Source organism: Strigops habroptila, chromosome 4, assembly GCF_004027225.2.
Source record: "Strigops habroptila isolate Jane chromosome 4, bStrHab1.2.pri, whole genome shotgun sequence".
NCBI classification, from domain to species: Eukaryota; Metazoa; Chordata; class Aves; order Psittaciformes; family Psittacidae; genus Strigops; species Strigops habroptila.
The window spans coordinates 27,955,092-27,979,272 of NC_046358.1; the positions used below are offsets into that span (position 1 = coordinate 27,955,092).

General features: G+C 40.2%; 1 protein-coding gene across 3 annotated transcripts in view; it reads left to right on the forward strand.

Moving 5' to 3' along the window:
• BTBD7 (BTB domain containing 7) overlaps window positions 1–24,181 on the forward strand; it is a 68,692-nt gene that overhangs the window by 35,387 nt on the left and 9,124 nt on the right. For 2 of the 3 annotated variants that reach the window (XM_030481400.1, XM_030481399.1), the window contains 7 exons: window positions 5,141–6,220; window positions 15,762–15,970; window positions 17,249–17,324; window positions 19,452–19,612; window positions 19,896–20,039; window positions 20,273–20,386; window positions 21,882–22,071. In XM_030481400.1, coding sequence (XP_030337260.1) covers window positions 5,141–6,220; window positions 15,762–15,970; window positions 17,249–17,324; window positions 19,452–19,612; window positions 19,896–20,039; window positions 20,273–20,386; window positions 21,882–22,071 — 1,974 coding nt within the window. The remainder of the gene's footprint in view (window positions 1–5,140; window positions 6,221–15,761; window positions 15,971–17,248; window positions 17,325–19,451; window positions 19,613–19,895; window positions 20,040–20,272; window positions 20,387–21,881; window positions 22,072–24,181) is intronic. The other variant, XM_030481401.1, reaches the window with a different exon arrangement.

A 24,181-nucleotide genomic window follows, 5' to 3' on the forward strand; every position in this document is an offset into this window, starting at 1 on the left:
ATAGTATTGGCATTGTCTCTCGTATGAGCTAATTAGTTCCTTATTGCTAGAAGGGATATCTCTGATAATAAGCCTGTTACAGTAACAAACAGTCTTGAAGACAACTTTTTCTCGTGTCCTTTTCCTGTTCCTGTAAATGGAGAATAGGGGTGCTTTATTGTCCCAGCAGTATTATTTATAAGCAAGGACCTTGCTTAACTGGGAATGTGAGTTGAAGTGTCCTTAAAGTATTTTCTTATCACAGTTGTAACTGGGGCAGGTATTACCTTTATGTGCTTTTTAGTCTAGTGCAGAAGGACATCAGTGTAGATCTAAGTACTGTCACACTATAAATAATACATAATTATGTGATGAATCTAAAAGAAAGCAGTTTTTGAGAAGATAAATCTTGCTTAAAGAAACCCCCAACCCTGACAGCCTGAAGAATGATCTTAGCAGTGAATAACATAAATACTTCATAAACACTTTTCTCTTTTATGCCTTGGCTTGCAACTGAAAAAGTAGTTTATTGATATTCAGTGTTACTTCTTTTCTTAATCACCACTGAAAGCACAGTGATATCCTTAGCACAGGAAAAATTTACTTGCTTTGTGACTTTGCTCTTGTCTCAGCTTTTCTGACACTTCTAACTTTTGGAGGTCTGAGTAAGACAGCCCACAAACTGTTATATGTAAAGACCTGTGCTCTGGGCTAAAAATTATGTGTGTGCTGTCATAGCACGTCAAGGAAGAACTTTTAGTACTAGCATCTTGGATATCTGTGCTGTGAGATCCTCCTTAAGGCTTTATGTATTTTCAGTGTAACATAAGTAACAGTAGGAAAAGGTTTGCCCCAGTTCATATATATGTGTGTATGTGTGTATATATATAGACACTTTCTAAAAAAAATCACAGCCAAAACGTTTTTATTATATGTCTTCATGTTTTATCTGCCTCTGTATTGAATGAAGTTAAACCCTTACAGACCTGAAAACAGGCAGATCTGCATGCTGAAACGCTATTTGAGTAGGTTTGAAGAGGGGGGAGTTCCAAAGCTTTGTTAAATTCCCCCAAAACTTTCTCTTTTGTATGTGGAAGGTTTTGTTGATGCTCTTCATTATTAAATTCAACATAAAAAGCCATTACGTAGTATGTCACAATAAATTTACTGATTGTAGAATGTTTTGGGTTGGTAGGGACCTTAAAGATCATCTAGTTCCAACCCCCTGCCTTGGGCAGGGATGCCTCACCCTGGATCATGTTGCCCAAGGCTCTGTCCAACCTGGCCTTGAACACTGCCAGGGATGGGGCAGCCATAGCTTCTCTGGGAAACCTGTTCCAGTGTCTTGCCACTGTCATAGTGAAGAATCAATTCCTAATGTCTGATCTAATCTGCCCTCTTTCAGTTTAAAGCTATTTCCCCTTGTCCTACATGCCCTTGTAAAAAGTCCCTCTCCAGCTTTCTTGTAGGCCCCTGTTAGGTACTGGAAGGCTGCTCTAAGGTTTCCCCAGAGCCTTCTCTTCTCCAGGCTGAACAAGCCCAGCTCTCTCAGTCTGTCTTTGTAGCAGAGGTGCTCCAGCCCTCTGAGCATTTTCTCTGGGCTCGCTCCAACAGGTCCATGTCCCTCTTACATTGGAGGCTCCAGAGCTGAAGCAGTACTGCAGGTGGGGCTCTCAGATCAGAGGGGGAGAATCACCTCCTTTGACATGCTGGTCATGTTCCTTTTGATGCAGCCCAACATATGGTTGGCTTTCTGAGCTGCAGGTGCACGCTGCCAGGTCATGTTAAGCCTCTCGTCAACCAACACCCCCAGGACCTCTCAATCCATTCTCCATGTTAAATCAACTTTTACAGATTTTTTTTTTTTTTTTTTTTTTTTTTTTTAGTATTTTTTTTTTAATGTAGAAGGCATTATGGTCTATTTACTGCCCCAAAGTAGAATGGAAATATGGGGACTAGAGTTATAACAGATACATGGTATGTATTAGTTGCCTTATTCCTGGAAACTTGGTTCAGGATTTGTTTTAGACATGCTGCTTTACCGTTCAAGTGCTGCACCACTACCTTGTAAATGTAGGATGAATATTAAATGCTGAGAACTGATTTGGCCTAGTTTCATAGGCTGAGCTCCCATTGTTACTTGAATTATGCTGAATTTGCTTGCAGTTTATGAAGAGAAGATAAATCTGTAAAAATAATGCAGTGTTCTTACTGTAAAAAATACTTTTGTTTTAGCAAAAGCTTCACTAGTCATCTCCTTGCTGTTTCGTCTACAGCATTCAGGAGGAGGATTTCACACCATTTTCTAGGGTGGTACATCTGTTCAAGATGTTTATTAAATAGAGCTCTGTAATTAGATTTTAAAATGTGTAGGCATGCAGAGGACTAGACAGATCCCATTATTCATTGTCAAGTGCCCAAGTAGTTTCTCTTGGCAGTCATATGTTTCTTGTAAATATTTATCTGTTCAAAGCTAGATATGGTCTAGGGGCATGAAGTAGCTATTGCTTTTTAACAGCATTTAATAGATTGGTGCCTTTTAGTAGAAGTGGGGAATAAATTTATTTTTCCTACTTCTAATGCTGCTGCCTTATGAAGGAATACAGGCAGGTCAGAAAGAGGCTCTTCCAAATTCTTTCTTTGAGGAGCAAGGAGCCACTGACTGTTTCGAACCCAGAGAGTCTATGCTGGTGCATCTCTACTTCTGCCTAGCAAAAAGCAGTTGTGTGGTGGCACTTTTATAGCAATGTTTAGTCTATTTGTAAGGATTAATAGCAATGTTTGCAGTACTTCTGAAGTTAAATCTTGTAAGTAACTCAAGGTACATAAAGGTTTGCATGGTGTTCTAGTATATTGTGGTGATTCACATGCAAGTAATACCTCACAGCAGCCTTCAGGGAAGAAAAAAAATGAGACTTGTGGTGTCCTAGTTTCTCTTTAGTGGAATCTAAAAGAATATGCTGCATACTCAAATTTGCCATTAGAGTCCAAAATACTTGATGAAATGAGCTGGCATGCTCCCTTGGAGCAGAATCTATCATTGTAGAGTGACCAAAGCATAGTTATGCTTTTATTTTGAAATGTAATCGATACTCTTTAAATGGAGCAGAAATTCTAGGCTTGTCTCTATCAGCAGGAGACTGAATCTACTTGCCTATTATAATACCTAGTATATCATGGGGAAGGAATTTTTATGGTGGATTTTGCAGCACAACCCCTTTAATGAAACTGTCTTGAGTTACTGCTGTTCCCTTCATTTAAAATGATATTTTTTTTTAATGTCTTGAAATTACAATATGATTGATAACACATTGCCTGATCAAGCAAAATTTAATGTAGCATGAATAAAATAGAGGTCTTTCTTCAAAGAAAGCAAAGTTCCTTCGCAAAGTTCCCACTAATAGATGAATCATGAAACCATAGTGTTGCATAATATGAGGGGAGTTTTAATTAGCTTGGCACAAAAGCCAGCCTATAAAGTTACTTAGAATTATTGAGGCTTAAATAATAAAACAATTTACAGAAATCTTCGATTGCCACAGTTGCTGTGTTCTCAAATACAACTGATTTGCTCCTGTGTTTTTTAAACTTCAAGAAATACTTACCTGAAATACCGTGGTAGCTAAAAGTATTGTGTTTTGACAGACTGGCCCATAACATTGCTGTCAAAATAGCATGTCAGAATAGCGTCACATCAAATCTACCTGAAATAAATGGAACTGAGAGAGCAGTGATAGAACGAGTTACAAAAGGCCCCCAGAACTCTTGTAGTTGTGTGTGTTTTGAACTTACAAGATCTAAAAAGGCAACAAATAGTGAGTCTACACAAGTGTACTGATGGAAGCATGTTAACTATTCCCAACAGAAAGTGGACAAATACTATTTCAGATGACACTGCCATTGTTACCAATCTGTATACCATTTGCAGATGTTTTCCTCTGGTTTCCCTTTTGTCTGGAAGTAGTAGCTGGGTTTGTGTACTTTTTTTTTTTTTTTTTTTTTTTTTTTTTTACCTTTTTCTGTCATGTTTGAGGTTTTTCACCATCTGGCTTAGAGTGAAAATTCTGTAAATAAAGTTAAATTAGAAAAATAACCCTTTAGTGTGAGAGTTGTGCTTCTGTTTAAACTATAGTTTTTTACTATTTTTATGAAAAAATTACTTCAGCTTTTCCTTACTTCTAGAAATTCAGATTCTAACTCCTCTTTTTCTTAATAAATTGCTATCAGTGTTACTGTATAGTGTCTAGGTTCAAACTGACAATCAGCAGAGGTTCATTTGTCAGAACAGGACAGGTATTTGACACATATATTGAGGGGAATCCACTTTTCATTTTATGACATGTTTGGCTGATAACTTCCCTATAAATGATTTTTGAGGGGTAAAATAATTGTGTACTTTAAGTGTATAATGCTCTGTTCAAAGAACATCTTTAACAATATAGCGAAACTTCCATTCTCCCCATTCTTTTTGAATGAGATGTAGACACAAAATTGGCATCTATAGTTCTGTGGAAAGGAGCCCATTTTGTGTGTTTGACTTCTGGCATTACCTCATTATCATATGACAGGATTTTTACTTTCTTATTGTGTTGAAAATGTATTAATTGTCCTCAATTTCCCTGAATGTTTTCATACTGTGTTCTCTCTTTTTCCTTTTTTCCTGTGACTTATGCTAACTATCTGACACCAGGGATGCTTTTATTGTTGCAATAACACTTCACGATAGAAGAACAGTATTTGAAAAAGCACTTTGAAGGAGGAGATGCTACTATTTTGCTGAGATCGTACAAGTTTTTAAAAAGGCTTTATTTTTCGCTTCCTCTAGTTAGCACAGTGGCAGTTGTAACATTTTGACCATGGCGTTCTCTTCCTGCTTAGGTAAGCCTACTGCGTGCTATGAAGTCACATCAACGGGCACTGCTTGGTTCTTACAATTGAGGGCCTTAAGAAAGGAAAAAAAGTATAAACTTCATAGATGAGGGGAAAAATTAATTCTTAATGGGTAGAAAAGGCTTCAGTCAGGTTTCCAACTTGATGAATTATTTCATCTGAGAAGGAAAAACTGTGTGACTCACAGACATTGATGGACTGTTTATGTCTTATTGGCCTTTCCTTTTAAATGTAAAGAATAAATGTGTTCAATTTTGCTTTTTGCCTTCAGGGACATCATCCTACTCTCATCAAGGTTATGGCTGTGAATCAAAGCTGTATAGCCTTGACCATGGCCATGAGAAACCGCAAGACAAGAAAAAGAAAACCTCTGGCCTTGCCACCCTCAAAAAGAAATTCATTAAGCGTCGGAAATCTAGCCGGTCTGCTGACCACGCCAAGCAGATGCGTGAGCTCCTCTCAGGCTGGGATGTCAGAGATGTTAATGCTTTAGTAGAAGAATACGAAGGAACGTCAGCCTTAAAGGAACTTTACCTACAAGCTAATTTGGCAAGACCAGAAGCCAGGACGCTACAAAAAGACATGGCTGAACTTTATCAGTACAAATATTGCACTGATGTAGACTTAATATTTCAAGAAACTTGTTTTCCTGTGCATCGTGCGATACTAGCGGCAAGATGTCCGTTTTTTAAGACGCTGCTTTCTTCCTCACCAGAGTATGGGGCAGAAATAATAATGGATATTAACACAGCTGGCATAGATATGCCCATGTTTTCTGCTTTGTTACACTACCTTTATACAGGCGAGTTTGGAATGGAGGATTCAAGATTCCAAAATGTTGATATCCTTGTGCAGCTTAGTGAAGAATTTGGAACACCAAATTCATTAGATGTTGACATGCGTGCACTGTTTGATTACATGTGCTACTATGATGTGGTTCTTAGTTTTTCATCCAACTCTGACTTAGTTGAAACTTTTGGTGGAAGTCAGAACTGTCTAGATGAAGAACTCAGAGCTCACAAAGCTGTTATTTCATCACGATCTCCATTTTTTCGTCACCTGCTGCAGAGGAGGATACGAACTGGTGAAGAAATCACCGACCGAACTCTACGAACTCCAACTAGAATTATATTGGATGAGTCTATCATACCAAAAAAATACGCTAAGGTCATTTTGAACTGTATGTATACAGATGTGGTGGACCTCTCAGTTTTGCACTCCAGTCCTTCAGTGGGCAGTTTAAGTGAAGTTCAAGCTCTTGTAGCAGGAAAATTAAACATGACTAGGGCTGAAGAAGCTATGGAGCTTTATCACATAGCACTGTTCTTGGAGTTTAACATGCTTGCACAAGGTACGTAATACTGTCCTTGCTATAGAATATATGACTTTATCAGAACAATTTCTTAGGTATTTTGCAGTGTAAGTATATCTATTGAGTATTGCTGTTAGGGGCTGACAATTCCTATAGAAGCTTATTTTCCATCTGTAGATATAGATAATTGTGTTGTAGATAATCCATCTGTGTTTTCTAGGGACAGAAGAAATGTCATGTGAGAGCTTTTTCTTGTATTGCACATCATTATTGAAGCATGCTATTAGGTCAGATATGTATAATTGGTCTTGATATTTCTGTTCTTATCTACTTTAATCTATAATCCACTTTTTGGATGTAAACGAGAGGGGAGGAATCAAGAGATCCTTGTTGAGAGGAGGAAACAGACTCATTATGAAGTGTCCCTGTGATGTTAACTTGAATGATTATTTCTGTTGTTTATGTCAAAGAGGGCACACAGAGTTTGCAGTCTTGTGGTTGTAAGGTAAATTTAAACAGCTTAATTACAGTAGTCCTGTGTCTTTACTATCTTCCACTTGATTTACAGAACTGAAGCAGGGGCAGTTGGTATTTTAAGACTTAAAGCTTAGAAATTTTCACTTCTATCCATTATTCTTGAGGATCAGTCTAATCTTGATAACATACTTCCTGTACATGCAGTCTTGCCAGGGTTATTGCAACCTCTGGGGGGTGGTGGAACACTGACTAGTGAACTAAAAATACCTCTTGTGGTGGCAGGAGCTTTGCTTGCTGTTTCATCTGTTGGGGTTTCAACTGCTTAGTGGCCGTATTATGCTTAATGGGGTATGGCACTTGCTTCAGGCCTTGCTGGTGGGGGATGAGAATTTTACTTTTGAGCTGAACTGCTTGCAGCACCTCAGCAGCACACTTGGGTGGCTGGAACCAGCGAGTGCAGCAGTGTGGGCTCGGTCTTGGTGGCCTTTTAGGTGAACCAGAGATGTAGCATTTTGAGGGTGGTCACTGGGAGGAGGTAGGGGGATTCAGTGGCATTCAGAGGCCTTTTCTTCTTTCCCTGTGTCTGACCACAGAAGTGGTGAGCTGTGGAGAGGTCGTTTATACATAGGGGAGAAATGCAGTAAAATCAGGCCAAGACTGAAATTTATTGTGTTATCCAAAATAGCAAATGTAAATTTGGTGCCCCTTTAGATAATGAAATTCTAGATGTTAACTTGAACTAAGGAGGATTTTGCAAATCAATGCTGCATTCCCTAGCTGCAGGAGAAAGCAGTAAGCAATCTGTAGAAAATGTGTGTATGCGAGTGAAGTCAGTGTCTAATAATCTCTCAATTTGCTGAGTTCCTGTTTAGGTCATTGGTACTGTGCTGATACTGAAGAATTGTTCTGGTATAATCTTATGATGAAAATTAAAAGGAATCTTATTTGATCAGGGAAAAGTATATCACATAATCACAGAATACAAGGTTGGAAAGGACCTCGGAAATCATACGGTCCAGCCTTTCTAAGCAGAGCATGACATAGACTAGATGGTCCAACATCCTGTCAAGTCTAATCTTAGAAATGTCCAATGTTGGAGAATCCACCACTTTGCTGGGGAGATTATTCCAATGGATGATTGTTTTCAGTATGAAAAATTTTCCTTTTGTGTCCAACAGAATCTCCCCAGCAGTAACTTGTGCCCATCACCCCTCATCTTTTCCATGTGACTGCTTGTGAAAGGGGAGTCTCCATCTTCTTTGCAGCCACCCTTTAAATACTGGAACATAGTGAGCAGGTCTCCCCTGAGCCTTCTTGTCTATAGGCTGAATAAACCCAGTTCTCTCAGCCTTTCCTCATACAGCAGGCTTCCCAGTCCTTTGATCATCTTGGTGACTGGAAGCTGTCACTCAAATGTCTGACTTCTAGATGTTATGCAGAGCAATGCTAGAAGAGACAGCATTGTGTAGGTGTTGGAGATCACTGAGCAGGCACTTCTCATGAAATCTTAGCTTGGTCCTCTGGCAGCACTTTTCTACTCTGTGCTGCAGGTGTGCAGTGTTGCCCAAGCTGTGACTTTTGCAGTAGCTAATGTCTTATGTTTCTCCTCTAGATTTCCACCCCCCTAGGCTCAAGTTTTTGATTCACTTCACTCATCCTAGCCAATTGTGAACTTGCTAAAGCTTGTCTCCCTGGTTTCCTGGAAAATATTTTTGGGTCATTATATGTAAGCCTGGATATTCTTTCCAACTCATTTTGTTTGATTTTTACTCAGTTTTGGCTGGGTATTTGTAACTGAGTGTCAAGTGAAGTTGACGTATTTTAAAACTTCTGATCAACTGTTTTTATTTTCAACAGATTTTTAGTATGATTTGTCTTCAGGGACCTTTCTAAGTATCCAGATGTTGTAATTTTTCTTAAATTTCAGCAGATGATTCAGCTTTGACTCTATTCCATGGAAATCTTCCTGTTCCTAACACAGTGATACTCCTTTTCTGACATATTTTAATAGATGGTTTCCCCATGATGAAGTCACTGTCTAAGCAAAACAAGACTATTTAGAATTTATTCTGCCTTCAGCTTGGTTTGTTTCATCTGATAGTTGTCACTTATCTTCCAAGATAAAATGAATTGGATCTTTGAATGAACTAATTTGAATAAATGAACTAATCAGCAAGCATATCTCATCTGTAAAGCTGATCATACTGAAAGCCATTTGTACCTGTGAAGTGAAGCTCTTCACTGCTTTCACAGAGGCTGTGAGGATTAGAGCCCTCCCCAGGAGGTTCAGGCACATCTTAGTGGAATGTTTCTTTGCCCTGCCTGCTTGTTTCTGCACTCTGCTCCTGCTTTTGTGTCTTCATGCTAACTTGCTGCCCTCTGTCAGCCGTACTGTGATTGTTTTAACACATTGACTCACCAAAATCAGGTTTAAAAATCACTTATCCCTTCCTCTTCTGTAGCAGTTATTAAACCAGATCAGTTCCTGGTCCTGTTCATCATGTGCTGTTAAAATAATCCCCCCTTCCAGTCTTACTGCGCTGCCACATCTGCTGCTATTGCAGAGAATTTTGACTTCAGGTATCTTAATTTTATTAGGTAACTATTATAAATATGTGAATCCTTTTCTGCGTCTTGGCCCTGTTGTTTAATGTCATGAATAGTCTCACTGAGTACAGTGTGTTTTTCTGTTACAGGATTTTGGATACTGGGACTGAAATAGTTTTGCCTGGGAATCTTTTTTGCCGGATGAAAAGTTTTCTAAAGTAAAATTGACAACAAAAACCCCTTAATTTCAGACTTCTTGATTTCCTTTTATTTTTAGGTGTTGACTTTACCTGTGACAAGGCTAAGAACTAAAACTTTATTTTAAAGCCATATTCTGTAGTGCTGCCTTTGATCTAGAGGTAGATAGTGCCTGACATCAAAAGTACCCTTGATCTCAGCAGGACTGAAATACTGAAATGCTGGGAAGCCCACAGTAGCAGTATTAAATACACACAAATTCATTCTGGGAAAATTAGGGCAAACGTGTCACTCATATATCAGTGCAGTAGGGGAATGCTCAAAAGAAGTAGTCTGGCATTTGCAACTTTAAAATGAATTGGGTATGATTAAGTAAATAATAACATAAATCTGACCTGTTGTCTCCTTACAATGATTTGCTTGTACCCAAGCCTGAAGTTAGTGCATAAGTTTTATATGACGAAGTTGTAGACTGGAGAAAGCAGGAAGTGGAAAGGATCTTCCTTAGAGCAATTGCATTCCAGGGCTATACGCAAGGACAAAGAATTTGACCGAGTAGTACAACTGGGCACGTAAAATTAGTTTGCAGTGTTGTCGTTTGCAGAGAAACAGATCTGGTCACCGTTTCCAGGTTTTTCCTTCAGTCACCTGTGTTCTAGGAAGTATACAGCTTAAATCTGAACAGTGATGGCTGGCCTGGTCCCTCCAAATATCAGCTCTTCTTCCCTCAGCCCTTCATTGTTCCCATGTTAAGTTCTTCCCTCTGTTTTATTATGGTTGAGTTGGCAGCTTTTTGTTTCTGACCCACGATTGTGTTCTGTTTAAGCTGGATCAGCTCACTGCCTGCTGCTGAATGTGCTGCTTCAGGAATGCTGAAGCCCAGTCAAGGGCTGTTGTCAGCTGATGGCTGCAAGAAGCCAAAGATCTAGATGCGGATTTCAGGCTTCCTAAATTTATGCATTTTGCGCATCACAGGAGCAGAAGAGTAAATTCATTTTCATTGTTTGGTAGAGAAAACATTAAAAAGCTTTTGCCACATACATGGAGTACTTTAAACATATGATGACTACCTTACATTTCTGGCTAAACATAAAACTTAAAAAATCCAGCTGTTAATGTCTTAGAATGTTTAACAGCTTTGTAACTGCCATATCATAAGTGAAGATACTTTTGAATAATACAAGTTGCATTGTTTTCACCTGCTCCCTGATTTAATATTTCAAATGGCTGGATAACGTGCTGTATTGGATTCAACATAACTTAGACTTTTCACTGTGGAAGGATGGTTAGCATAACACAGAATGCTGCCTGACCTTACCTTAACAGCATATGTTGTTTTTGCTTTTAATAGTTAATCTGAAGTGCTATAAAGTTGTCAGCTTTGTATTTGAATAAAGCAAAAAATAATACTATATACCGTAACAGTGCCGTAATAGATGTACTTTGGATTCAGCCTTGCAAGGGTGGGAGTACATGGATGTTTTAAATTTTTGTGCTTACAAAAATCAGCAGAGGGATTAAAAATAGCTCAAAAGAGGTATTGAATTTAGCAATAGACTGAAGTGTTTGACCACTAGTGAACCCTTCTTTATCTCCAGTGCTACTTAGATCTTGTTTTCTTTTCGGCAAAACATTCACGTAGTTTTGCGTCTTCATGTAGCCAAAACTTGTGAGCTTCAGAGTTCTAAAATGTGGACAATAATGCACAAATTTGCAAAATTACAGGCTTGACATCGGGTAACTGTTGACATAATCTCTTAAAGACTTCCTTATATATATACAATTTGGGGAGGAGATGGAAAAGCAAAGCATTAAACTTCAAGAAGCTAAAACCCTGTAGCATTCCTTTAAGACAGAGAATACAGTGCTTCCAGGAGGCCATAATGTTAAACTGGGAAAGTCAGCCTGCATGCAGAAGATGGATGTTGAATTTCAAGACTCCTTGTTCACAATACAGTTACAGAAAGTAGGGTGATTGCAGTTGCAGCTTATGTGATAACCAGTTAAAAAGGTGTACTTTACTACCTAAGTCTTCTGACTTGCTCTTGCTAGTTTCATAACTGATGTTTTTGCTTATTGCTGTGGAGAACCTAAATTCCCATTGCCATGTCTCTCAAGTTGTATTTCACTTGAACCTGAATAGGTTGTTTGGCTGTCAAAAGTGGTACTGCTGCCCTGCCTCCTGCATTAGTCCACTTGTTCCTGTTCTCTGTGCTGGCACTAGGGTTTGTGCTATTTGGGGTATAATGTTGCTGGAAGCAGGATTGGCAGAAATTAGTTCAGCACGAGTGTGACAGAAGAGCAGGAGATGTGGAGTGCAAGTAGATGGCAATCTGGTTTAATACCACTAGTAATCAAGGGGATTAGCTTCCATGGGTGCTCCCACAGCATGGGAGTGTGGGCTTCCTTCTGAGGAATCCTTAGTAAGTACAGGACACGTTTGCAGCTTTGGGTCTGTAAGATGTGGGAAAGAGGCTAAACAAATGTTGTCTTCCTTTTTTCCTCCTTCTTCCTGTGAGAAGCTTGGTTAGAGCAGTAAGGGTGCTGATGGATGGGTGAGATGAGCATCTTGGGAACTTCTAACCATGTTGCAGACCAGACTAGGTACAGGTCGTGCCTCTGAACTGTTCTCTGTATGCCAGCAAATTCAAAAAGTGTGGCTTCTGTTTGCCAGCATGGTCTCCTAATATGACCAACTTCATAAAACATTCACTAACTTATAGGCTTCAGTTAAGCTTCAGTGTCAAGATGAATTCTTACTAATTTTTTTTTTTTTTTCCCCCTCTCTCTCACTGGTTTGCAGAAGTTTAGGGAAAATTCTCCATCACAGAATGAGTGAAATCAATCTAACAGTTTTGTAACAAAAACTTTGCATAATTCCATGTTTGCTAACTGTTGGAGGCACTTAATTTGTCTTCAATGGGTCGGTCAACCGTCTTGACAAGATCCTAAGCTACTTGCTAGCGCGTTAAATATGGGCTCAAGCTATTTCTGTTTGGAAGGGCTTTTGAGAGAGAACTGGGGAAGCAGAAAGGACTTTGCTTGTAGACAGGACCTATTGGTATCCAGCAGTTGGAGAGCATGGAACCAGCCTAATTTGTCCAAAATGTGATAGTCATCTTTCATTTATTTAGCCTGAGTTGAATCTCTGAAAGATACTGATTAATGGTCACAGAAGCTTGTGGTGCTGCACTCTGGGACACTGCGAATGGGTCTTGGAAAGGCTGTTACTGCCTGGATATTACAAAATAGTACTCAGAAGAGAAAAATGCTCTATTCCACTGTGAAGAACAATATTGTGGCTATTAGATGAATGCCTTTTTTTTTTTTTTTTTTTATTGCCAAGTGGGTGATTGTTAAAGGAAGAAAAACTTCTGCCAAAGAAAGAAAGAAACTGGATTTCTTTAACAGCTAGAATTGGTTTGCCCCAATTTATTTAGATGTTCAGATGTTCACTTTAATTACTCCCTCATGCTTACTTTGAAAAATACTTGTACCAATCCTGCAGTTCTGTCCCATTGTTGAAATTACTTGGGAAAAGGATTTATTTGCTAGGCATCCTAAATGAGCTTTTCACCTAATGACATCATATTTTTGGTAGTTGTGCAGTAATTGGACTTGACAGAAGAATTGGGACTGAGCTGATGCTCTGTTCCTATAGGCCAGTGTTGCTAAACCTTTGGAACTGTGTTTCTCACAGAAATGTAGTTTTCTGTCTTTGCAGACGACGGATATTGTTTCAAAAGTAAATGTCAGATGAAATACCAGGAATGGCATTCACTTTGAGATAAGTCTCTTCGCTCTTACAGTTTGAGTTTCCTCGTGACTGATTTCAGTGAGTGGATTTACATACAGCCTCTGAAATGGAGCAGCCCTTACGTGTGATCTTCAGGGGGATGTAATCATCTGCTGAAGGTCAGCTTGCATGCAAGCAGCATAATTGCATGCAAGAAGTTGTGTTAGGATTTAGCAGGGGAAGACTTAATGCAACACAACATGTGACCCTGAAGAATTGTTTTAAACAACTCTTTCTTATTCAGGGATGCAAGCTCCTCTTCTAAGCATTCTGCTTAGAAGTCATACTTAGCTTTCATTTACCATGCCAGCCTTGCTGCTAACTTAACTTTTTCCTTTTTTGAGTCCCAAAGGGAAGGTAAGGGGGAATCACACAACAAAGTTAAATACAGTGTTAGCCATTAACTATGTAAGGAAATTATAAGTAAAAATGGATCTTGAAGTGGAAAGGTTTAGACTTCATTTAGTCCTATTTCTGACATCTGCTGAGGTATTTTGAGCTGCCTTTTTTTTTTTTTAATGTAGGTTGGTTTGGGTGGTTTCTTGGTTTGGGTTTTTTTTTTTTTGGTGGGGGTTTTTTTTTTTTTGTTTGTTTCTTTTTGTTTGTTTGTTTAAATGCTGTTTTCCAGATTCTTGACCAGTATTGCTTAAGACTTCAGAGTGAGGTTTATCCTTCAGGCTTCTGGAGAGTTCCCCCCATTGGGGTGGCAGCCAGTCTAACATCTCTAGCCTGGACCAAAACCCAAGGGGTTTATTTCAGAGCAGTTCTCCTCCTCTGTTCCTCTACTCTCATCTGTGCCAGTGGTGAACAGAGTGATGTTCCAAGTGCCTCCAAGTAATCTTTGCTTCACTCCTTGCTTTAGGCTAGTCCTCACTGTGCAGGTTAGAGGTCACTATCTATAGTAAGGCATCTGTTCTTACTTACAGTAGTAATAATATGAGGTAACCTAATAGTAATAGGTAGCTCTGAGAAGTGCCATGTTACTTCGGTAATGGTAAAGGATGAAGTAGTGCATTGAAACATGACCCAGTGCTTACCCCTTTGTCAGAAGCAAAGGGAGGGTCTAACTTGGGATGAATAGTATAATATTGCCTTTAATGCGTTGTTTGGAAGTGTGTTTGCTTTTGCTAGCCCTTCCATCAGTGGCTGTGTTGCTATATGGTCTTCCTTTTCTCAGGTGAGTCAGGCTATTAGTTGCTGCTGGTGTCTTACATGTATGCAACCAGTTCAAAAATCTGTAGCATCAGGAGAGCATGTTTGATCTTTTGTCGTGACAAACATTAAAATTACTGTGCTGACCACATTCTTCCTCAGCTTAGTCCAAGAGCTCAGTAATGAGATACAGTTCTCTAAACAACTGTCAAAGTTTAGTTTTTAAATATCCTTGAAACTGAGAGAAAAACGATGATGTATAAAAAGTAAAATAACTGCAGTGTAAGCATGCTGCTCTGAACTGTCCAGGGACATAAGCATGGGCATAAGCACAGCTGTAATTTTGTGGCTGTAGTGTTGAGACTGGAATGTATAATTCTAGAATAGAACTTTTTTCCTTAAATTGCTGTCTTTATAATACAAATAGAAATAGCGTTCTGTGTATATGTAAACCAGATGTACAAATGAAATCAGCAGAGAGTTCTATTGGAGAGTTCAAGTTACCAGCATTGTGGTACTGACTGTCTTTACTCAGTACCCCTAAGTATCTGTGTTCTCAGCCCTCCTACAGTGTCTCCTCTCACTTCTTCCAAATCTGCTCCATCTCCCTTCAGGAGACTTAAATGTCCCGTCTCTTATGACGTGCTTTGGAAAGAGTAAATCCTAATGCAGCAGTGGGTACACAGGAACTGTAGCAGACTCACCACCAGTCAGAATACACGCCTCTTGGATGCTTCACTTTCTGCTTCCCTGTCAGAGCAAGGGCTCCCTGTCCTGGCACCCTCTGTGCTTTGCTTGATATGGAGGCAAGGGTGGTGGCCTAGGGCAGCCAACTGCTGCTTCCTGCTTCTCAGGGAGTCAAGAAATGATGCCTTGCTGCCCTCATCCTGTGCTGAGTAGCTGAGTACCAACACAGCTTTTGTTTCTGCTCCTCTGCATGGTCTGTCCCAGAAGGGTCCATGTGCAAAGTGATACAGATGAAAATCCCACCTCTGTTACAGTTTGTAGGCTTTGGTGAATCTGCTGCAAACAGTAGTGACTCAAATTCAAATCTGCAACTTGTATTGCAGATGTATTAAACAGTTAGGTAATGTGTATTAACCAAAGGATGTTCCAGCAGGGCTGAACTAGCTTTTCAGTTGTTCATCCAGGCACGCCAGCAGACATGATGTTCCATGTGCCTTTAAGAGGTAAATGACTGTATAGTTGGAGTCCTAAACCATAATAAAATTATTATACTTTTAGTCAGAATTTAACCCCGTTTGCAACCTTCTGTGTGGGGCACTTCTGTTTTTATTCTCACTGGGAGTCTTACAACCCTTTCTATTGCAGATTTAGCCTTATGTATTATTCCTTCAGGATCAAAGTGCTTCTGTATCAACACCATTGATTTTTGCTTCTGTTTCCAAGGCTGTGAGGATATTATTGCTGAGAGCATCTCACTAGACACCTTAATTGCCATTCTGAAGTGGAGCTCTCAGCCATACGGTTCCAAGTGGGTACATCGCCAAGCGCTACATTTCCTCTGTGAGGAGTTTACCCAGGTCATGACTTCAGATGTCTTCTATGAACTCAGCAAGGACCACCTGCTCACAGCTATCCAGTCTGACTATTTACAGGTAACCCGCAGTGCAGAATACAGTTAGTCCGGCTTGTTGAAGCAAGATGTGTTATACCATTACTAGAAGTGCTTGGGATAGCTCATTTTTAATTGTAGGTGAGAGTGGGTTTGCGTGCACACGAAGCATTGCTTTTGTCATATGTAGAAAATGGAATTGAAGTGGTGATTAAGAAAACTTGTGTTCTTGGATTGTAACACAACTCAAACTGGTTGTGGTATGTGCTGTTGCTTAGAAGCTTAAGAATAGCTTAGAAATGGCTGCAAGTCATTTTAAAGCATTTCTGAACCTAACACTTGCCTTGCATGTTGAAGTGTTTTACAGAATTGTGGTAGTAGTTTTGCTGTAACAATATCCATCCTAGTTGGGAGCAGTGGGAGCTAATAAACTAATAATCATTCAGAAGGCTTTATTTATTTTTTGGGGAGACATAAAAATATGTTTTCTGATAAGTATTGCAGAATTTCTTTCCTTTTTTGTGACTTTCCTTCTGTGATTGTGTGGTTTTAGGGAGAGGAAGGTTTCTCTTCAGGGGAGATCTCTATAATGATGATGAGCCTTTTATAGCTTAAAGATGACTGGATTGTTTTTTTTAATTGTATCTGTCCCAGTCTTACCTTTTTTTCTTTAAGTATAAAATGTTAGAGCTTATTGAAAGTGTTGGGGTTTTTTTTAGGTTGAACACTTCAGGAATTACAGGAACAGTACTGTTGATCTTCCATGAGCATGTGTATTATGACTAAATTTCCTACCCTAGTTGTTAAGAAATTACATAGATAAATCTAAATTTTTCAGTACATGATTTTTTCCTCTAAAACTGTTGAGTGGTTAACACATGTATATAGGTGTGAACAAAGCAGAGGTGTTTTCTCTAGATTACTGAAAATCTTTCTCTTCACCTAGATCATAATTTAGTTGGCTTGATTATTTTTGTAGCTTTCCCAGTCTGTGCAGTCACTGAACTTGTAATGTTATACAAGAGATCCAAACACCTAATGTTAGAACTGCCCCTTTTAATTAACTTGAATTCTTAAAGTTTAGTATCTGTAAGTTTTCATGCTACACAACTTTTTTTCCTTCTGTGGAAATCCCCTCCTTCCCTATTCCTAGGAATTCAGCAACACGAATCTAGAAATCGTGGTGGTGTTATGCCAGTAGCACTACCTTAAAATATTTGGAGGAAGCGGTATAGCAGATCATAAAGTACAAATACTTTTTGTGTGTGCATGTGACATTAAACTAAGCATATATAGATTGCTGACTTTCTCTTTCTACCAGGCAAGTGAACAAGATATTCTCAAATATCTGATTAAATGGGGAGAACACCAGTTGATGAAAAGAATAGCAGATCGAGGTAAGGATCCTTTAAACCACAGTACTAAATCAGATAAACCAAAATGTATGGAAGTTCTTTTTGTGGGTAATCAGTAACTTAAGGAAATTTCGTGTACTTGGTTTGTAGTCTAGTCAAAACTAAACAAATGTACTTAGTTTTTTTTAAAGCTTTTGTTCTCTAAATAATGAGAAGGCAGGCATTCTGAGGGAGCTGGGATTGTTTAGCCTTAAGAAGAAAAGGCTTGAGGGCATCTCTGCAAAGTCTATAAATACGTGATGACAGGAAGCAAAGAAAATGGAGCCACGCTCTTGGCACCCAGGGCAGGGTGAGAGGCAGTGAGGAATTGACTGAAGTACAGGAAATTCTGTTTTAACACAAGAAACTGTGAAGATGGTCAGAGCAGGTTTCCCAGAGTAGTTATGGGATCTCTGTCCTTAGAGGTGTTCAGAATCCAACTGGATGTAGTCATGGGCAACTTGCTCTACCCAGCGTGGGGAGAGGGCAGTGGTTATGGTGGGACCAGACTTCTAGAGGTCCTTTCAACCTCATACTTTTAAGTCTGGTTGATTTCTATTGTCTCAGAATTATTTTTCTTGTAACTAATTCATCAACTAAAAACACCCCACCCCTGCAGTATCTTTTACTTTTCTGTGCTCATGCAGGCTTCTCACAGTAGTCTTATTCTTAGTTTACTGTGTCAACCTTTCACTTCAGTTTTAGTATGTTTCTCCCACAGAAGTCTGTGGTCGTGAGAAACAAGCCATGAAGTGGCATCAGTGTTTTTCCTGAAGTAGACATAAATGTATTTTTATTCCCTCAGATGTGTATTATCACTGCAGTGGTAACTTCAAGGGCAATCTCACGTGTTGGATGTGGGAAGTAGGTTAAATATGTATTTCCAAAAATATATATTCCCAAATTACAAATGCAAGTAGCTTGTAGTTCATCCTCACCCCAGAGTCTCAATCAGATACTGCTAGCTGCTTGCAATACAACTTGTCAGGGACATGTACGAAATGCAACCAGAAAAAACAAAAAATCGGTTAAAATATGTGCTTTTAGTGACCTAAGTATTAACCTTTCATAACAAGGTTTTCCAAGTATTCGTCTTCAGGCACATTGGGATGTAATGGAGCCAGTTAAACAGTAATGGCCCTGGGCTGGGAGAGAAGCTGTTCATTTGGAGTAATTGTGCTTCTTCCTGGCCTGTGGTGTTCAGTGAGCAGCTGATTTCTCTTTCCTGGGATCATCAGATAACATGATAAGCAAAAGCAGAAATAAGAGCTATGTCGGGTTCTGTCAGATTAGGGCCAAATATAGTCTAGTAATTTGGTCTAAATTCCACTGTGACGGTCCTAATTTTGCAGCTCTGAATTATGTGGTGGTGTCAGTCAAATACCAGACAGCTTTAGAAATTGTAATGGGCTGTGGCGAACACTTGAGCTGCCTGTACTGAAGGGAGGATGGGTATGTTTGAGAGGTTTCCTCGAAGAGTGAAGCTATTTGAATTCAGGTTGGGCGCAATACCTAAAATAGACGCGAAGGTACTTAGCTGGGGAGGGAGAACGACCTGAGTGTGTCATCAGCTGTCCTCTTGTCATCTTCCAAGAGGAAGATAACCCCCTCTTGGCACAAATGGGTGTCCTGTGACCATGCGAGCAATTCGAATGGGTTTGCCACAGTTGTTGCTGAGGTGAGTTACACAAGGAGGCTGGAATAATTTATCACAGTGGACTTTTCAGGCCTGCATTTGTAGAAAATAAATCTCTGAAAACTGCTGGGAGAAGGGAGAGAAGCTGCAGGAGAGCATCCCTTGGGGGAAGTGCAAATGTTTTCATAGCATAGCTCTTGGTAGAGCTTTATAAACATGTACCTCAAACACTATTTTTGTATTTTCTTCCTGGTTTACACTTTGAAACTGACAGCTGTGCAAATGACACATGCTTCTGTAAGCGAACCTGTCTCTGTGGATACTTCATAACAGATTTTAAGGCATGAAATAGTTTTGTAGAACTCCGATAAGCACGGTTGATTTAAAATTAGAATTTTATTTCCTTTTCTGTAACTTCCTATAAGCCATATAAGTCCTGCTATCCCATCTGAACTTTTTGATGTAAACTTAGTATGTCTTATTCCTTCCCACAGAACCGAATTTACTCAGTGGTACTGCTCACAGTGTGAACAAAAGAGGTGTGAAAAGGAGAGATCTTGACATCGAGGAGCTGAGAGAGATCCTGTCTCCACTTCTACCTTTTGTCCGCATTGAGCACATTTTACCCATGAATAGTGAAGTACTGAGTGATGCAGTAAGTCAATAGTCTCATACAAATACGGTCTCTGGGTTCTTTGTAGTTCAGATTCTACAATGTTCAGGGGTTCTTTTAAGGATTAGCTCATAAAATGTTATCTCTCAGTAATACATGTATAATTCTTCTGGTTAAATTTTCTGTTCTTTAAATCTGTCAGAAGGTTAAAGAAAATTCAGGTGTAAGGATTCAGTGTAAGAAATGCATTTCTTGCAAGTTTTACCCGTTTATATTAGAAAAAAAACCCAAAAAAACCCATAAAATTCTTTCTTGATTCTTGAAGATGAAGAGAGGCCTGATTAGTACTCCTCCTTCAGACATGCTACCAACATCAGAAGGTGGAAAGTCAAACGCCTGGCTGCGGCAAAAAAATGCTGGAATATATGTGCGGCCAAGACTCTTCTCACCGTATGTGGAGGAGGCGAAGGTAATAGTCATTAACAGCACTTGACTATTGTTAAATCAGAGTCATCGGGGGTTCTGTAATCAGGGAAGGATTTTGGTATGTTTTGTCTCTCTTTGCATGTACTGGCATAAAATACTAACATTTTCAATTTAACAAGACTTACAAGATTGATCATCAGGCTCAAGTCTCTAGAACTGGTCAGAAAAATTTCAACAGAATTTTTTTTTGTCAAAATTGAAATGTTTGCGAGACAGATCTTGATGAAATTCCACCGGAAACAAAGCAGCGTTCTGAGGGAAACCTCCCTGGTTTCCAGCCAGTTTGCCGGCCCAGCTCCTCGGCAGCCCTCCTGGCAGGCGGATGGCAAGGTGAGAGCCTGAGAGTCCCAGTTTGCAGCTAGTCAGCAACCTCGGTGCCAGGTCTTTCAGGCTCCCCAGCTCCCATCGGAGCTGGGTGGAGAACTCATATTCCACTCGGCAGAGGACTGATGTTTCATCATCTTGTTTGAATCGGAACATACCCAAAATTCTTTAGATCCTCCGCAAAATGGAATAAATATCTCGTGTCCAATTTGACTGAAGTCCTTTGTGTCCCAGTCGGGCAGTAGCTTCCCTATTTAATATCTTGCATGAGGACTGTCAAACTGAAGATCTTGTAGGATCGCTGATGGTGACATTTGGCGACAGGGTGGAGATAGCTCTGTGTGGGGCAGAAACATGCTGCATTCTGTTTGACAGAATGGGAGCCTTGTAGGTCACTCATACCACCACTTTGGGCATCTCTGACTTAAGTCAAGAGCTCGTGAACCCCAGCAGTGCAGAGCAAGAGGATTAGGTGAAGCTGTGCACATCTGCATCACCTACAGACTGGTGAATTCAGAGCTTTTGCCCTATGCCCAAGAAAGAAAATGTTTCCTAAGGGTGCGAGTTGTTGTCAACATCCTTTTTGAGGGGAGGGAAGAAATAAAACTACTTTGCGTTTTGGACACAAAGGTTAGTGAGCATCAGGTGGCAGTCAAGCAGCAAAGGAAGACTAGCCAGTGCAAATTTGATCTTCATATCTTGGATTGTTAAAACTAACAAAAATGTGTGAAAGGGCATGTGATAAAAGGTTTGACTCTTTCAGCTTTCAGGTATATGGTATGGGAGTGCTTTAGTAGTTGTCTTCAAGTAAAAAGTGCATTCTAAATTCCTCTCCCCCCCCATCAGGAATCCTGTTTGTTTCTATTAGTTTTGTGTTATGCTTGTTTTAATCTTTTTAAAAGCATCATTAGCTGTTTAACCTTAGGGGGAGGACTCTTCTTACCTCATAACTGTATGCCTAGTCATAGTTTAATTATTGTGAAATGCAGAAACTGCAGATGAGTGATTGCTGATTTATTTTGTTCTACTCCTCTGTTAGCCTCCCATTTTTTGTAGTAAATCTGTTGAACATTAAATGAGGCTTTCAAAAGGGTATGGTAAATCCCTTTCTATTCTGTAAGCTGTCTGAGGGAAACCCATTTTGTTTTCAGACTCGTGCCTCAGTGGCACAGAGGGTTGAGACCTGTAGGCAGTAATTGTCTGAGAGAGCCCAGAGAGTCTGGTCTCGAGAAGGTTACTGCTAATCAGACAGGTACAAAATAAACAAAGTAACCTTCCCAAGCTTCATTCAGATGCCTGCTCTTAGCTCTGAAACTCAACTCTGATCATGACTGGAAGATGAAATAGAAATGCTGTGGAGAAGCCAAATACTGTTTGGGACCTGGAAAAGTTACAGTTTAGGCATTGCTAGACTTGTGGCGCTGGGACTGCATTTGCAGCAGGTCCCAGTGGGTCTGTGTGGGCCGTGCCTTCATGAGGGCTCTAATGGCTGTCGTTGCAGTCGGTTCTGGATGAGATGATGGTGGAACAAACAGATCTTGTTCGTTTGCGGATGGTCCGGATGTCCAACGTGCCCGACACCCTTTACATGGTGAACAACGCAGTGCCGCAGTGCTGTCATATGATTACCCACCAGCAAGTTAGCACTAACCAGTCCAGTCCTCCTTCAGTGATAGCCAACGAGATCCCAGGTAAGGCTGCTAGATCACTCGCAAGGCCAGTTGCTCTCGTGTGAGTGGTTGGGGCTTGGGGCCAGGGGGACTGAGTGTGAATTATTGAATATTATGATCTCCTCAGAGTATTACTGCACCATTGGGGCTGCTTCCCACCCAGCAGTAACATCTTCTGCTTTGGTCTGCTCTGAAGACATGAACTACTTTTGGATGGCCTAGTAAGTGGTTAGAAAATAAGCTACTGGAGGGGGCAGTATCTTAGCCTGCCCCAGCTGAGCAATCTGAAAAACCTTGGACTGGTTAAACTTGGCGTAGAACACTTGCTGCAGCCTGGCACTCTGTTCTCAGGGTGGTTCTCAGTTTTCTACAATCAGCCATCCAAGACGGGTAGGATCCAGAAAGCTGGAAAATGGTAAAAGACTGATTAGTTTTAAAAATTAAAAAGCAGGGGAGCGTAACTTGTAGGGCATTCAGCTTAACTCAGTTTGGCAGAAAAATACTGGAAGTAGGCACTCAAAACAGACTTTTTTTGAGTTTACCAAATACACTTTGGCTTTAAAGTCAAACCAACTTCATTCCTTGTGCAACAGAGTAAGTTTTTATAGTTGGAAGTAAATACAGCCTCACTTGACTTCAGAATACTTAGCGTGACATTCCCCATAGGCAAGCCAGCGAAATATAGTCATAAAACTGCTAATACATTTTATCATTTATGCATTTGGTCTTTTGGTGTCTGACTGGCACAATGTATCTGGTGGGATTCCCAAAGCATCTAGCTCTTCCTCTTCTTTCCCACATTCCATTAACACTCAGTGTGCATAGAGAATACACTGGCAAAACTTACAGCTGATGGCAGGTTGGGAGGGTCAGTGGGTGTTCGGGAGGGTGGGATTAGATAGCTAAACGATCAAGATTAAATTTAAATTCAGTGAAGAAAGTGGGAACCGTAGCGCTTATGTCGGTGTAGCCAGCTTCGTGCATATAGGATGGCTGAGGGAAGCTCTGTGGAGAAAAGCCTGGAAGTCAACATTATACAGTTCCATAAAGAGCAACTGTTACGCTAAAATACAAAACTGAGTGTGCCACAAGGCATGTGAAGTAATTTGGTCTCAGATGAAGTATTGTTTAGCCCTTCAAATGGCCACTCTGGATCAGGTTAAGGACTTGTCCTGGTCTAGTATCCGTATTCCAGCAGTCACCAGAAGTGAGTGCATAAGGAAAGTGTAGCAGAAAAGGCACATAAAATTCCCTGTAAAATTCTATGTGCTTTTCAACCATTTGCAGCTCAGAAATGTCCTGTGGTGGGTGGTGTTTCTGTAGTTAGTAATTTTAAATGGATTTTTAATCCATGAGCTTAGCCAGCCTTTTGTTAAACTTTCAGAAACCACTTTTAGGTCAAAGCATCACATCTCAGTAGATATGGCTCAGTTCGTGGGTCTGTAGAAAAGCAATAAACATGACAAGTCATCTTCCTCCCTTCACCACTCTCCTGTCCCCATATGTCTGTTATAGTTCTTTGTATATCCATTACGTCTCTCTTCAGTCAACTGTGTTGAAAGGAAGTAGATAAATTGTTCTTACAGATGCTAGAGCCAGGACAAAAACAATAGGTTTAAATTGCTGCAAGAGAATTTAAGTTGAGGCGTTAGGAAAATTTGAAACACTGGCCTTCTATGATGGGGCTGTAGAACTGATGGACAGGGGCAGAGCAGTTGATGTCATCTACCCAGACTTGTGCAAAGCATTTGACACTGTCCTGCACAACATCCTTGTCTCTAAACTGGCGAGACATCAATTTGATAGATAGACCACCTGGTGGATAAAGAACTGGCTGGATGGCTGCATGCAGAGAGTTGTGGTCAACGGCTCGATGTCCAGTTGGAAACCAGTAACGAGTGGTGTCCCTCAGGGATCGGTGTTGGGACCGGTCCTGTTCAACATCTTTGTCGGCGACATGGACAGTGGGACTGAGTGCGCCCTCAGCAAGTTTGCCAACGACACCAAGCTGTGTGGTTCGGTTGATGCGCTGGAGGGAAGGGATGCCATCCAGAGGGACCTTGACACGCTTGTGAGGTGGGCCGATGCCAACCTTATGAAGTTTAACCAAGCCAAGTGTAAGGTCCTACAC